The sequence below is a fragment of the Saccopteryx bilineata genome, chromosome 1, assembly GCF_036850765.1.
Source record: "Saccopteryx bilineata isolate mSacBil1 chromosome 1, mSacBil1_pri_phased_curated, whole genome shotgun sequence".
NCBI classification, from domain to species: domain Eukaryota; kingdom Metazoa; phylum Chordata; class Mammalia; order Chiroptera; family Emballonuridae; genus Saccopteryx; species Saccopteryx bilineata.
Window position 1 is genome coordinate 169,722,444 of NC_089490.1, and position 16,412 is coordinate 169,738,855.

General features: G+C 33.9%; 1 protein-coding gene across 1 annotated transcript in view; it reads left to right on the top strand.

Annotated features, from left to right (window-relative positions):
• SPOCK3 (SPARC (osteonectin), cwcv and kazal like domains proteoglycan 3) overlaps nucleotides 1-16,412 on the top strand; it is a 366,111-nt gene that overhangs the window by 249,146 nt on the left and 100,553 nt on the right. Inside the window, exon 5 of the mRNA XM_066279585.1 lies at nucleotides 9,201-9,324. Within this exon, the coding sequence (XP_066135682.1) occupies nucleotides 9,201-9,324 (124 nt within the window). The remainder of the gene's footprint in view (nucleotides 1-9,200; nucleotides 9,325-16,412) is intronic.

The window sequence follows — 16,412 nt, forward strand, 5'->3', positions numbered from 1 at the left end:
AAAATGTAAATAAATTAATACTAATGTCATGCAGAAAACTTCAGCGTAAAACCCCAGTGCATGCCAGTCTGCTCTCCTATAACCCATGAAATACTCTTTATTTAACCTTAACTGATAATATATCAATAGCATCAAAAAAAGCCAAAGGCTTTCTTTGCCTTCTTAGCAACTCAAATCCAAAGTAATCCAATATTGAATTTATCAAACCAATGTAAATGAAACAAATGAAAGCCAAGAAAACATAGCTTCCAAGAAAAACATAAAGTGAGTACACAGATGTTATTATTTAAAATCTACAGCAGAATTCCAGTAGCCATCTCAGCTTCCCTTCAATATAGTGAGAGACAGTGGCCAGTTCCCAGGAGAGCACCGTCCAGGCCAGTTTAACTAGGCCTTGTGATCCCTTACCTAGGGAGTCACTAACCTCTTGTTCAGCCCAGCCATTCCACTCAACAGACGTTGGTCAGTAAAAGAACAGTAAACCTGATAAGTCAGCCATCTTCCCACCCCTTGCAGGCAGAGCTAATGGGGAGCTGAAAAATGCAGTGCTTTTCTCTCTATATGTTTATGGCCCCCAAATGGTGAGAGAATAAAACAGTCAGAAGGGCAAAGGATAGTGGAAGAGTATTTTTTTTTAAGAAAATTAGCATGAGATTGTAGATTAATTGGATTTTATTGTTCCAAAATGCCAAGTGAGGATCAACAATAAACACAGTCAATTAAGAAATCTATATAAATCACTCTTTCCCATACAGTTGTGAAAGCCAAATTGTTCATTTCCTGATGCTTGCTTCCTAGATGAGTAATAGAGGAGCATGTTACCAATTCTGAAATGTGAGGTTGAAAGAGTACTTGATAACTGAAGCTACTGAAAGAAATAATGTAAAATGTTTTGTCATCAGCCTTTATGCTTAATAAGATATAATACTCTAGTACAGTGTTAGTCAATCTGGTCCCTACCGCCCACTAGTGGGCGTTCCAGCTTTCATGGTGGGCAATAGCGGAACAACCAAAGTATAAATAAAAAGATAGATTTAACTATAGTAAGTTGTTTTATAAAGATTTATTCTGCCAAACTTAGTGAAAATCTGACATAAAGTACTTGGTAAGTAATTATTATTATATGCTTCAACTTTTGTAACTCTGCTTTATAAATTTTATAAAGTAAAGTTACTTCCCTACTTTATAAATCACCATTGCTGTGGAACCGGTGAGTGGTTAGAAAATTTTACTACTAACAGAGATACAAAAGTGAGCGGTAGGTATAAAAAGGCTAACTACCCCTGCTCTAGTATAAGATCAATGTTAGGAAAAGTAAGACTCTTGTTTAAATTTATTTCGATTCTAATGGACTGACTTTTAGTATCACAAGCCATTATGACTTTTAAGGACTTCATTTACAGATTATTATGAAAAGTTTGTTCACTATGAAGATAATGCTATAGAATTTCTACTTCTTTAGTGGACATATAACAAAGAAACTAAGATGCATCCTTAGTGCTTCCAACAGAGACTCCTTCCCACCCTCCTTTCTTTTTTTTCTCTTTCTTTTTCTACTTCCCTCCCTCCCTCCCTTACTCTCTCCCTTCCTTCCTTCTTTCCCTTTTTTCTTTTTTTTTAATAATCTTTTTCTCTCTTCTGTTTTCTCTCATTCTTCTATTCATTTGGTGATGTTTATTGAGTGCTTAATCTGCGCCCAGCTTAGGGAAATGTACTGGAGTAAAAATGATGAGTTGTGATTAAAAGGTGAAACGATATTAGAGGAGAGAGAAGACTGTGTGTAAAGATTGATCAGCAAGGCCAAAAACAGAAAATTAGCTAAGATAGAAAACCAAGTCTATAGACCTCACGTTCTGAAATAGATTCATGGAATAACGCAATGGCTTCCCTCCGGTCTTCTGTAGATGTCGAGGAGACCATATTTATCCTTGTCTGCTAATACTTAGTTCATTTGTCTTCCACTCCCTTTCAGTTTGTCCCAATGACCAGTACTCCTAAATAGAAAAGAATAAAAAGAAGAAAATCCATTGTCTTTATCATCTGTTTTACTGCTAATTAAATTGAGGGGGTCAGATGAGGCATGTTGATATGAATGTTATTTTTAAGGTTCATAAAAATGACAACTTTATTGTTTTCCAGTCTTCATACCTATAGCACTCAATTTATCTAAAAATTAGTAAAATGAAAAATTAAAACTGGTTCTCTAATCTACTGAGACATAGTTGAGATTAAAATGCCCTTGTTGGGAACGTACAATACTTACCTACTCACAGAAGAATCAGTGGATAAAGCGTCTACTTGGAATGCTGAGGTCGCAGTTCAAAACCCTGGGCTTGCCTGGTCAAGGCATATATGGGGTTTGATGCTTCCTGCTCCTCCTCCTTTCCTCTCTCTCTCTCTTTCTCTCTCTCTCTCTCTCTCTCTCTCTCTCTCTCCCCCCCTCTCTAAAATGAATAAATTCTTTAAAAAAGATATATCTGCACTTAGTTGCCAGAATATGCATAATTCTTAAATGGCAAAAAAGAATATTCTATTATATAGTGATTAACTTAAAGATCTTAAAATGAAGAAATTATTGTGGATTATTAGAGTGTACCCTAAGTGCATTCACAATGTTTCCTTATAAGAGAGAGATAGAGGGGATTTTGACACAGACACAAAGAGGGAAGGTAATGTGAATATAGAGCAGAGAAAGATATAGTCATAAGCCAATGAATGCTGACAGCCATCAGAAGCTGGAAGAGGGATGGACCAGATTATCACCTAGGGTTCAGAGAGAGTCCAATAAAACTGATTTTGGACGTTTGGCCTCTGTAACTCTGAGAAATTAAACTTCTTTTGTTTTAAGCCAGAAAATTTTAAGTAATTTGTTACAGCAGACATAGGAATCAAATTCATAATCACTTTATTTCTGCAAGCATGACCTAACTAAAGGGAAATCAGGAATGTCAGAATGTTTGCAATGCTGACTCTAGAAAATGCTTTGGTTAAATTCAATTCATGTACAATCCCATGTGATTAAAATGACTTCTATTGCTGCCCACCTGCTTTCTACTTACTGTGAACGAAGAGGGTCAAAAGAGGTTAGATGTATTTCTAGCCCACAGAATGTAAACCTTAACTTTAAGGAGCTCCATGGTATCCCAAACTTCAAAGCTAAGATACATCACAGAAGTAGGGAAGAAGTGGGTATTTGAACCAGTCATGTCTCAGTTGATGTCAGGAGGCAAGACAGACTACGAATTAGGGGAGCTTGAGTATAGGTTGGTTTTAATGAAAAGACAACCATATGGGTGGCTGTTAAAATAGAAGTGATAAGTATCAATAATTTAAAAAGGATATAAGGTACGAAGGGAGTTTGTGAGACACAGACTGGTAGTAAAACTGTGCTTGGGGAGTCAGAAAGTATTTTACAATAAAAATGGCATCAACGGTGGAACTTCATCAAAGATTAATAGAAGTTGGCCAGGTAAGCTCTATATTGTCCTTGTTATTTCCCGAACCCGTGGAAACTCCAAGCTAGGCTTATTCTATTGTTCCCAAACTAATTCTGAGATCCAGGAGTTCAGTGACTCTATCCATCTGTTACCTCCACATTGTAAAAATGGTTCCTGAACACATTGTTGGGTGTTTTCATGAATACATATATGAACAGTATTTAGAAGGATGTATAGATACTATTTATAGTTTAGAAGGTAAGAAGTCATTGAAGGAGCTAGTGGTGGGGTTTTCACAGTGCCTTATTGATTTACTAGAATGTAGTAGGTAGCTATAAGTAAAAATATATTGTAAATAAAGCAATAAGGGTGTTTTAAAAGGCTTCTGTGTTAACCTTTTATATATGGTACAAGTTATTGAGATAGCATTTCTTTATTAACATTTCCTTGCCTAGCAAATCTTACTATAGTTTTGAGTTCACCAGAAGATGTCAACACATGCTTAGAAGTATAGACTTTCAGGACAGGAATTAAATAAAATCTGGTAGAGAGAAAAATAGTATGTAGTCAAAAATTGAAGACATTTGAATCATTAATTAACTTCAATACTGTGAAAGCTAATGTATAGAGAAGAATTTGTACTCTTAATCTTCTTTCTCAGTCTATAAATCAGACTCAAACAAAACATGGTAACTTCTTTCTTCTTTCTAATTTCTACAACTTTTCCATTCCCATGAAACAGCAAGCAAGATGGAGGCAAGTAGCAATAATTTCCATGAAGACAACACAGAGAGAAAAAGCTCTATTTTCCTTCCCTGAAGTTAGGATAAGCTTTAATGATTGTTTTCTTAAATAAAATGTGACCTTTAATTGTTAAATGCTTTTGATAAAGCTTTCAAGTCTATTTATTTAGCAGTAGCTAAAATATTTCCTTCTGTTTAGAAGGACAAACAAATCAAAAAAAATTTTTTATTATCAAGAAATTTGTATACATAATATCTATTTTGAATAATCAAACAAACTTTCCCCAAGCCTTTTGGTAAATGTCACATTGTTTCACTGTCATATTCTTTTAGGTAGAATATTTTTCCTTTTCCAGCTGCATATCTGTCATTGTTATTTTAAAAATGTAAATACATTTTTCCAAATGTACAATCTCCTTGACCTTTAAGAACCACATTTTTGTGAACTCAAAGCTTACTTTCTATTTTACTCAGTGCTGACACTATAGTACAGTTTAAGGTTAAAGTAATATCAAAGTTAGTGAAGAATTTCCTAATTTGTATTTTAAATATAGGATGTAGACCAACCATTCATATTTATATGCTCATATCTGGAGTGAAATATATATAGAATAGAATAATTCACATGCTAGTTAATTACTTCTATACCAGTTTCTTCTATATGTGATTCTGGTTGAATCAGAATTACATATGTGGTGTTGTATTATTTATTACACTATATAAATTTTAGGTTTAATTTGCCAGATATATACTCTGACAAAACTGGTGAGTTTTTCTTTAAAAAAAAATTAAGCAGCTATACTGTCATTTTTCTCTTGTTATTTTCATTTATGTTAGCAATAGTTTTCAAAGATACAGTTTATTAATTCCTCCTGTCACTGTATTTTAAAATATGTCTACAGTGGGCTCTTTGGGTAAATCTTAGTCCTTTGCAAAGTATATGGAGTAAGTAGATTTTCTATTCATATTACAGAATAAGCTATGCTAATTCACTTTTATGTATTTAATGTTTTCTAGTGTGAATTAAGATTTACTTTTTATTTGTTAAGTATGTCTTTTACTCAAAATAAAAATTGATAGCTTATACTATTTTGTTTCAATGTTCAAATTATTGTCATACAGAATACAGAAATCATATAAAGTAAATAGTTGCCACTTTAATTTTATTAAGTTCTAGGTAAGACTTTCCAACTTTCATATGATTTTACTGTCCCAAAAAATGATTTACTGTACCTTGCTAGTCCCATCTGTTTTTCCCTAAGGCCCATTAAATAAAAGTAAGGGTGAACTTGTTTCTTGAAGAGTTATGGCCAATAAGGAAGAAGTCATGACTTGGCAGTCATGTCTTAAAGAATTCCTCCACAACTCAGGAAGAACTTAAAAAAAAATGGCTGCCTAAGAAATTAAAATGTTAGGTGTATTGAGTATACAAGAAATACATCAAGTTTCCTTTAATTTAGATAATCACAGAATATTTCTGTTCACTTGAATGCTGTTTTATCAGATGATAATAAAATTCTTCTGTTGAAGCAAAGTCATTAAGAATTAAGTTAATATAGGTGCATAGAGAAAGAAACAAAGACACATGAAAAATTAAGACTTAATTACTGATGGTTCCCTTCTAGGATAAATAGGTACTAAATAAATTGGCATTTAATTTGGCTTTTGTATATATGACCTAAAGAATGAAAGTTTAAAATATGTAATGTCAGATCCAGGAACTACAAGTTTTAGAAAAAATGTGTCATATGAAATATTTATTTTTATGTTTTATTATCAAACTTTGTAATAGACATATTATTTGATTTGTAGGCGTACTTACATAGAAATTATGACTCTTTAAACACAACCTTATTTTATCTTCTCTGTTTGGTTAATTATCATAAGAAAGGGGTCCCTCTATGCCTTTCATTTGCTACTTTGACATAACTGAGTTTTACAACTTCAGAATTGCTAACTCTGTTTTGTCCCACTCAACATCATCCTTCACACCATAATGATATATTTGTTTCAATGGGTTAACATTGTCATGTTCTGAAATAACCTGGCCAATATATACTATCTATGCTTCTAATTTTTGTTGAGAGTCTTCATATAAGCTGTTTCATTAAAGCTCTGTAGACTCTTCTAATGTTCTAGATCAAACGATCGATGCTGATGAAGTTCAGCTTTGTATAAAGGAAGAAATTAAGACCGAGGGAGGTTTATTGACTTGCCAAGACTGATTGATGACATGATCACATATGAAACTTAAATAAAATTAGAATGAGGTGTTTTTTTCCCCCACTAACCATTTTGGGGACATCACTTATGCTCTTCCCAAAATCAATGTAAGTTCTAAAATATGGGACTCATGTTCAAATTATATTTTTAAATTCCACAGCATGACTAACTAAACATAAAAACCAAGTATCATATTTGATTAAATAGATGTAGCTGTAATTAACAGTTTAGTTATTAGGAAAATAAGAGGCTGTTGTGCTTTCAGGCATTACTGATTCTGGAGACTCGGACTGAAGATGAGAGTGAAAGGTTAATCAGGAACACGGGAAGATAGCCCAGGGAACAGTAAGATGCTATGGCTCAACTGCCGTGAAATAAGTCCTGTAAAAAAATACTAGCAGCAGTATAAACTCATCTTTATTAATTTAATTTTCAATTAGAAATATAATAATAGGTTTATTGGTATGAAACTACTTAGTGCTTTAAATGATAAAATATAGTGTATCTATATAGAATATGGATCATATATTACATATATATCTCAAAGCAAAAAGTGTATATATATATTATCCTGTTCTAATAAAGTACTTTGTATGGATTAGAAGCCTGAACTTTCTAATAATTTCTCCTGATACATATGAAGAGCAAATAATTTGTATTATTTTATGTCTCATTTTATTGCACAAAGTGAAAAAAAATACAAGTAGAATATTTAAACTTTTTATTTTTCTCTTCACCATTTCTATAATTTATATAAGTTTGAAGTGATATTGAATGTTTTGGGTTTCCTAGTTACTGTTTTAATATTCATTAGAATTTTGTGCCAAGTAATTAAAGCATAATAACAGTGGGGTTATTTTTTTCCTTGTATCTCTTGTGCAATAAACTATGTGGTCAGACAAGATGTTAAAATGGCCTTTTGGAAGAATTTACATAATTGAAATGAAGAAAATGCATTTGGAATTATGAAAAGCTTTGGGAAAAATTTTTGAGATTAGCAATAGGAGGCAAGGAGGAAGGGAAAGAGAGAATAATATTTTCTTGATCCCACCTACATTTATCCACATTTGAACTACATAGTTTGAACTTCCTTTTCTATAATGAAGATTCTTGTTATATTTGTTAATAGTCTTTGGGATCACTTTTTTGTACATTTCACTTATTCATGAAAAAAAAATAAAAGCATATAGAAGTAACTGTTTCTAGTAAGTCATCTTCTCTTATCCTGATTTAGACATATTACTCTAGATAAACAATTTTAACGAATAAGAATGAATACTGATTTACTAGAGTACTTCTTAGTATTCTTATTTTTAAGCCCTCTAATCTTCTCTATGTAAATTGTCCACACCAGTAGACAGAACAATAAAACAGTTTAATCAAAGTGGAAAAACAAATAAATTTAAGTGCAGGTAGCAGAAGAGAAAGGGTATTCCCAAGTTATTCTAGATCAAAACCTAACAGATCTATTTAGAAGCATTTCTAAACAATAAAAAGAGGATTGGCTATCACTAAATCTACTAATTTGGCTCTCTAAATATGGGTTGCTAAGACGGGTAATAGCAAATGTTGGAGAGGCTGTGGAGAAAAAGGAACCCTCATTCACTGTTGGTGGGACTGTAAAGTAGTACAACCATTATGGAGGAAAGTATGGTGGTTCCTCAAAAAACTGCAAATAGAACTACCTTATGACCCAGCAATCCCTCTACTGGGTATATACCCCAAAACCTCAGAAACATTGATACGTGAAGACACATGTAGCCCCATGTTCATTGCAGCACTGTTCACAGTGGCCAAGACATGGAAACAACCAAAAAGCCCTTCAATAGAAGACTGGATAAAGAAGATGTGGCACATATACACTATGGAATACTACTCAGCCATAAGAAATGATGACATCAGATCATTTACAGCAAAATGGTGGGATCTTGATAACATTATAAGGAGTGAAATAAGTAAATCAGAAAAAAACAAGAACTACATGATTCCATACATTGGTGGAACATAAAAATGAGACTAAGAGACATGGACAAGAATGTGGTGGTTACCAAGGGTGGGGGGGGGGGAGGGAGGACATGGGAGGGAGGGAGGGAGGGAGAGAGTTAGGGGGAGGGGGAGGGGCACAGAGAACTAGATAGAGGGTGACGGAGGACAATCTGACTTTGGGCGAGGGGTTTGCAACATAATTTGATGACAAAATAACCTAGACATGTTTTCTTTGAATATATGTACCCTGATTTATTAATGTCATCCCATTACCATTAATAAAAATTTATTAAAAAAAAATATGGGTTGCTGTTGGAAAAGTGTAGTTCTTTATTGTTCTTTTTCTAACGTAAGCTACAGTTATTTTCAGGCACATTGGATACACCCAGCAAATTAGGTGTCTGTTTTGTGAAATTGTTCCTGCAAGACAAGGGTGGATTTTTAGATGGTCCAAATATATGAGCCTTTTATTGCTGGGCAATTGTTGTTTCTGTTTCTAGGTCAATTAAAAATATGTCACAACTATAAATTAAATTCATATGATGAAATATAACAAGTCTATTTGTAACTAGCAGAATATTTTTAAGTAATATATTCTCATTTTATTATAGGGAAACCTTGACATGCAAAACCAAAGATTATAATGAAGGATACTGTAGAGATTAATAGGTTGAAAAGAAGAAAATATTTCATGATTCTAATTTATCTTCAATATTGGGAGTGACAATGGAAAAATGTGATGTTAATATACATTTATTTGTGTTTTTTTAAAATAAACACATTAAGTGTGGTTGTTTTATTTTTTCAACAGTATGAAAGATGCAGGAGCAGGCCATAAGCAATGGAGGGGCCCTGTGTCATCCACCTGCAAACAGTGCCCAGTGGTCTATTCCAGCCCCGTTTGTGGTTCAGATGGCCATACCTACTCTTCACAGGTAAATAAATTATAGTCATTTAGTACAAAATACACAATTCCAATTTATGAGTAAGTGTTATTAGCTCTTCAATGTGGTCATCCAAATAATTTTTTAACTTTTAAAATAAAGTGAATAACCTCACTGGTTTGAAATATGATTCAATATATATTTGTTTCTCCTATTTAAGAATTTTTGATGTTTGAAATACTGAAGCTGTGAACATTCTGAACCCTCAAATGTTAACATGCATACAATGTTTACAATTATTATGTAAATAGAGCCAATCTCTTTCAGTAGAACCATCACTACTTTTATTATTTCTTATATTATTTTATTTAAGCCTCCAAAAATCTTTTTTAAACAAATGAAAAAACTAATCATTAGGAAGATATAGTAAATTTAATGTATTTAGCTGACATTGAAGGCAAGACTTGATGTCTTCTCTGATTTAGTGCCTGTTCTCTCCTATACATTAATCTGCCTCCTTATTTTATTTAAATATTTTGGAGTTTTTAAGAACTGCATCTAATAAGACATTGATTGATGAGTTATTTTTGTTTATTTATTTGTTTGCTCTTTATTCTGTGACAAATGAATACAGGCTCACAACCTCTTACCTGAAATTTTAGGAACAGATACATTTGTGAATTTTTAAAATATTGTGAATACTTTAACAAGGTATTGTGATATAAAATATGTTTAAAGAGCATATTGTGTAGTGTCCTCAGTTGGACCTTACCCTATAATTAAATATATTAACATTTCATTAAGGAAGTATTTGAATATTCACATTAAATAGGATACATGGAATCTGTAAAATAACCTTACCTCAGTTCTTACCTGGTTTCACTTACTGCTCAGTGAGTTTCAAAAATTTGGGGGCGATTCGAACATTTTGTTCTGTGGATACCTCTTTATGAACTGTATTTTGTCTCAGTGAATATTTCTCTACAAATTTTACTTGTATTTTATAATTGCTATGTTTGATAAGAACATTATAATGATAAAATAGAATAATTCAGTCAACAAATATATGATAGTACAACCTGGATTCCATGTATTGTGTATTCTTAAGCTGCCATGTGCTATTTGCTAAAGTTTTAAGATGTATATAGAGGTAGCTTTTGCTAGGAGAAAAAGGAGTGTGTCACTGATCTTCGTAACATGACCTTGATCTTAGTCAACCTTAGCTTTGCAAGCTTAGAAAACTCATGTTGTGAGCACATGTAAAATAAATCTATCTTATATTATCACATACCACAGGATAATTATATGCAAACCATTATATTAATTTATTAAATTACAACTAAGCAGCCTGACCAGGCCGCACAGTGGATGGAGTGTTGGACTGGGATGTGGAGGACCTAGGTTTGAAACACCAAGGTCACTGGTTTGAGCATGGGCTCATCTGGTTTGAGCACAGCCCACCAGCTTGATCCCAAGGTTGTGGGCTTGAGCAAGGGGTCATTCACTCTGCTGTAGCTCCCCGGTCAAGGCATATATGAGAAAGCAATCAATGAACAGATAAGGTGCCACAACAAAGAATTGATGCTTCTCATCTCTCTCCCTTCCCATCTGTCTGTCCCTATCTGAGAGAAGGCTCTCTGTCTCTGTCACACACATAAAAAAATTACAACTAAACGTGCATATTTTAATATTCAAACTGGTAGGTAGAGCTACATGGGAAGCTAGTTTTAATCCTAATTTTATTTAATGAATATTGGTAGTTGAACAAGTTGCATTGAGAGAGAGATTGACTTTTACTGGCATCCAACAGAGACAATGTATGTCTTTGTCAACATTAGAAACATAGGTGCTGACAATAGTGATATGTTTGTATCCAGAGTACAGTTGTCCCTGGAGAGGGCTGGCATTAGACTAGTACCTGTTTGTTTGCATCTCTCTTCAAGATCAATTCTTTCACATTTTAGTTTTAAAGTAAAGAAAGTTACAATCACAAGTGATTTCAATCTGTTGAGACTATATGGAAAGCCTTATTTGATGATTTTAGAGAAACAGAATTGCCATAATCTTAATGGAGACTAAATACACCTACCATAAATAGATTAATTCCCATGTATTTTCAATTCCATGGGGTTTCCCCATTGTTCTCCTTTGTATTGTGCACACTGGTAAACTCAAATTACAAATCATACAGTCTTATTAATATTGTCAATTAATCCATTCTAAAGAATCTATACTTTAATTATTAATTTAATATTTTGTGCATATGTATCACTTTCAATAAGTGCATTATTTACATAGAAAGACATATAAGGAACATAGTTCAAATGGATGTTTTTAATAATCCCAAATCAGCATCCTCATGTCTGTTGATTCTAATTTAGCTTAGTGGTTTTTCCACTTCAGATCACCAATCCTAATCCTCCATGTGTACAACGACAGCAGTGAGGCTGAGCTGTAGAAAATAATGCAAAGTAAACAAAGACTTAAGCCCAGTAGGAACTTATATCAAACTCTCCGTTTTAGAGTTTATTGAAAGTTTGCTTTGTAGGTGTTTATTGGATTTAAATTTAAGGCACTTAACTTCTTTTTCCTTTTAAATAAAACAGTGCTGAAGGATACATAGGTACCCAATCGTGAACAAAGACCACAGAGGGGGTGCCTTTCTGAGGAAGTCATTTATTGTTTTTCCAACATCTACTTATCAAGAGATCAGAATAGAAGATAGGTACAGGGGTCCCAAGAGCTTTCTCTGGCTAGTGGCTCACTCACCTTTGTCAATACACTAAGCAAACTGTGACAGGGCAGATTTAAATAAACAGCTTTTTGGAGCTTATAGGTATTCAAGCTCACAATCATAATGAGCTCCAAATCCTAAACTAAGTATGGTCCATGAAGCTCCTTGCTAAAGTTCCTAATCCGCCAATTGAGTAGTCTTTATATGATATAAAGATTAGTGAGAAGCCCAGTACTATCAGTCCAGAGTGTGGGGCACCCTCATCCAGGAACAAAGCCCAGTCCTGTTCTCCAGGTCTTCATATCTTCAATCTGTGTTTTGGAACCCCCAGCATTGCTGTGCAGGTGTTTTCATTTTTGCTTTTTTACTACTAAAAGATTATTCCTATAGGTTCTGTTTTAGACTCACAATCTTTCCACATTACCTTCAGCTCAATTTAGAGGGTAGAAATTGTAAATTATATTTCCATTCTGCAGTTTAAGTGGAGGTGTGAGGTCATTAAAAAGTATAACAGGTCCAGGATGGGAGGAAAGGGGTTGTTGAGACAAGGTTATCAGAAGGTATCCAAATGAAGACTCTTGTCAAATGGCATACTAGGTTATAATTTTGGAAACCATACCTCATAACATATGTAGCCAATTCTGAATAATTATTTAATTGGAGTTGAAACTATGAATTTTCAACTTGTCCAAAAATCGTAAGCAGAGTACTTAACAGTGTATACATAAGGACAGTGGTCCCGAAGCCCCGGGCCGCAAACTGGTACTGGTCCGTGGGCCATTTGGTACTGGTCTGCAGAGAAAGAATAAATAATTTACATTATTTTTTGTTTTATTTATATTTAAGTCTGAACGATGTTTTATTTTTTTTAAAAATAACCAGATTCCCTCTGTTACATCCATCTGACTCACTCTTGATGCTTGTCTTGGTCACGTGATACATTTATCCATCCCACCCTAAAGGCCGGTCCGTGAAAATATTTTCTGACATTAAACCGGTCCATGGCCCAAAAAAGGTTGGGGACCACTGCATAAGGAGACAAAGGAACAGATGAAGAACTATGAAAAAATAGGTTTGCTTGAAGAAATATTGAGACTTTTTTTACTTTTCTTGAGAAGTGTTTTTATAACATCCGATATTTTTTTTCCTGTTAGGAAAAACAATTGACTTTGTGTGTGTGTGTGTGTGTTGGAGACAGAGAGAGACAGAGAGAGGGACAAATAGGGACACAGAGACAGGAAGGAAGAGAGATGAGAAGCATCAATTCTTCCTTGCTGCACCTTAGTTGTTCATTGCTTGCTTTCTTATATATGCCTTAATGGGGGGAGGAGCGGGAAGGGGCAAGAGCAGAGCCAGTGACATCTTGCTCAAACCAGTGATCTTGGGCTCAAGCTAACGACCAGGGGGTCATGTCTGTGATTCCACGCTCAACCCAGAGACCCCGTGCTCAAGCTGGTGAACCCATGCTCAAGCCAGATGAGCCCGCACTCAAGTTGGTGACCTCAGGGATTTGAACCTGGTTCTGTGCATCCCAGTCCAATGCTCTATTCACAGCAGCACTGCCAGGTCTGGCTAGAAAAACAATTGACTTTTTAAAAAGAAGTTGACTTAATCTTTATTTCTAAAAGAATCTATCTATTTTGAATTTCTTCAAATTCAGCAATGCCAGAAAAATCAAAATATATGTCTGTTCAAGGTTATTTGAGAAGTAATCATTCCTGAAATTGACACAAAAGATGAAGGTCTTTGTTTCTTTACTTCAGGCAAAGTCTATTTTGATTGTATTGTCAAGCTTCAGTAGGACTCAGGAATTGTTCTCTGATACAACATCTATATTATACCATGGATATATTTGTCACTGGCTTGTGTAAATTGTATACTACATTTGCTGAGCAGAAGTCAATAAATAATACTAATGTTTTAGAACTCAGCAGGGCATCCAGTGAGGACAACACATTGGATAATTTTGAACACTACATCATATTTAGTCATGCAGTGCTTGACAATTGAACTAAATAATGGTGAAATCCTTAAGAATGAACAGTTTATAAGTGTGTGTGTGTGTGTGTTTGTGTGTTTGTTTTCAGGGGAAAACACACACACACACATTTATCCATTTTATCCATTTTATTCTGCAGTTCCCAACTCTGCCCACAGAGATGATACTTTCCTTGATTTGGGATGGGGCCCTGTGAATCTGAATTTTAAAAGCTCCCAAGGTGTTTTTTTAACATGTGCCCATGGTTGAGAAGCACTGTTGCACCCATCCAAACTATTGATTTTGAAATCTTATGTATATATAATAGAACAATGACCTTAACATTAAAGGGAGCATTGACGTTTTGCTGCATTTTGAGAAAATTCCATTTTAAGTTTTAACATTGTACTATTATTTTGTTTATTGTTCTTTAATTTATTTTTCATATTTGAAGCATTCTGTTACTTTTCTTAATAATAGTTACTAATTCTAGTAGCTGTATATACATTTTGAAAGATATAAATTTCTTACACATCATCATTTTGATGTGTTTCATCTCTTATTTGGTGTTTCATTGTCTTACCTTTCTTCTAACGAATACTCTGTCTGGGCTGAGAGAAGTTTATGTTGAAAGATCAACAGTTAGAAATGGATATGTCAGGCGTCTACGGCCATACCACCCTGAACGCGCCCGATCTCGTCTGATCTCGGAAGTTAAGCAGGGTCGGGCCTGGTTAGTACTTGGATGGGAGAAATGGATATGTCCTGTTTCTATTTGAACTGCTTTTCAAAATATCTAGGCTGTGCTTTTGGCTTGGTATTCTAACTTGATCAAGATTACAACTCCAGCATATTATCAGGATCATTGGGATAAGCTCTTATTAAATCACTGAGTATTAGAGGAAATAATATGATTTAACTTTATCATAAAATCTCAAATTAGAAAAGAACTCAATAGGACATCAGGACAAACTGCTATATAATATGCAAGTCCCTGATAAGATATCATGCTATGTGAGATAAGTGTCTATTTTTGAGGGAAGTTCTAATTGTCAGAAAAATTTTCTTCTCCTTACATTGATGTGGCTTGTACAGCACTATTTTTATCCCTCAGGCACATATCAATACATAAAATGTGTGCTCTATTTTCTTCAGTTATTGGAAAAAATGTGAATTTCTCAATTTATCATTTCAAATGTAGCTAGCTACTAAAATATGTTTATAAAGTGGTCTACAGGACAGAATATTATTTAGTGTCTGTAAAACTGTATTCTTAGTGTTCAGATTCATCTTACACACATTTATTTAGGTACAGACTTTTTGTATTCGTCCCACCTCCAGTGAGTCTAGGGAATGCAACATTGTATTCTGGGAACCCAGCCCTCTCTTGTGCCCTAATATTTGATCACATTAGGTTATATTTAATTAAATTGTATAGTTACACTATTAATGTATTTGAACTGATTTTAAGGACTAAAAAGTGGAACAGTGGTAACCATAAAACTCATCTGACAGAAATGAGACAGTTGGAGTCATTTATTAGCCTTAGGTGTCCAGCTTGCTGTAGGCATCAGTCACTTCCTTGGAGATTGGCTAAGAGAGAACTTCCAGTGTAATATTTTCATTGTCAACCAAAAAATACTAATTTAGGAGAAACTAATGCTCCTCTTCTGTGAATGTTACATGTCATTACTAAGTCAATGTGAAATATGATCTTTTAGTTGAATTTGAAACAGAATAAATCACAGAACTATCATGATGTTTAAAAATTTTAAAGCAAATATTGAATAAGATAAATTCTAATTATTCTTCTCTTTAAGACTGAATATACTTTTCTCAGCATATTTGATATATATGGATATAACATGTTGAGAAAGTTGAGTGTTTTATAATTTACTAATACATTATTAGTGTATTTAAATGGACACATACAGGTTGGAAATTATTAATGTATAGCAAAGCATGGTTTTTCAAAAAGGAAAGGAAAAATAAAAACAATTATTTTTAAACATGAAAACTATGTACTACTTCTACAAAGGGCTTCTTATAACAAACTAACTACAAATGTTAGAGAGACTTATTATGTTCCCAACTTTGGCCTACATAGACTATTGTCAAGAAGCTCAATGAGCAGTATGATAGAATTTCATATTAATTCAACAAGAGAATCCAAGTGGCTGAATCAGAACTGAGTTTGAATCTCCAAGTCCCCCTTGGTTAAGCTGTCACTCAGAGAGTACAGCCAACAGACCAGGGAAGGAAAGAAAAATTCTGAATGTTTAAAATAAGTATTTACAACCTCTTTTCATCCCTTAATTGCCCAAGAACCAGCTGAGAGGGTATGTTCCCTTTCTGGACATAGAGAAGTTCAGTGACTAAGCTGCCTTACCCAGGTGAGGGAAGTAGACTCTGAAATCCTTTCCAGAG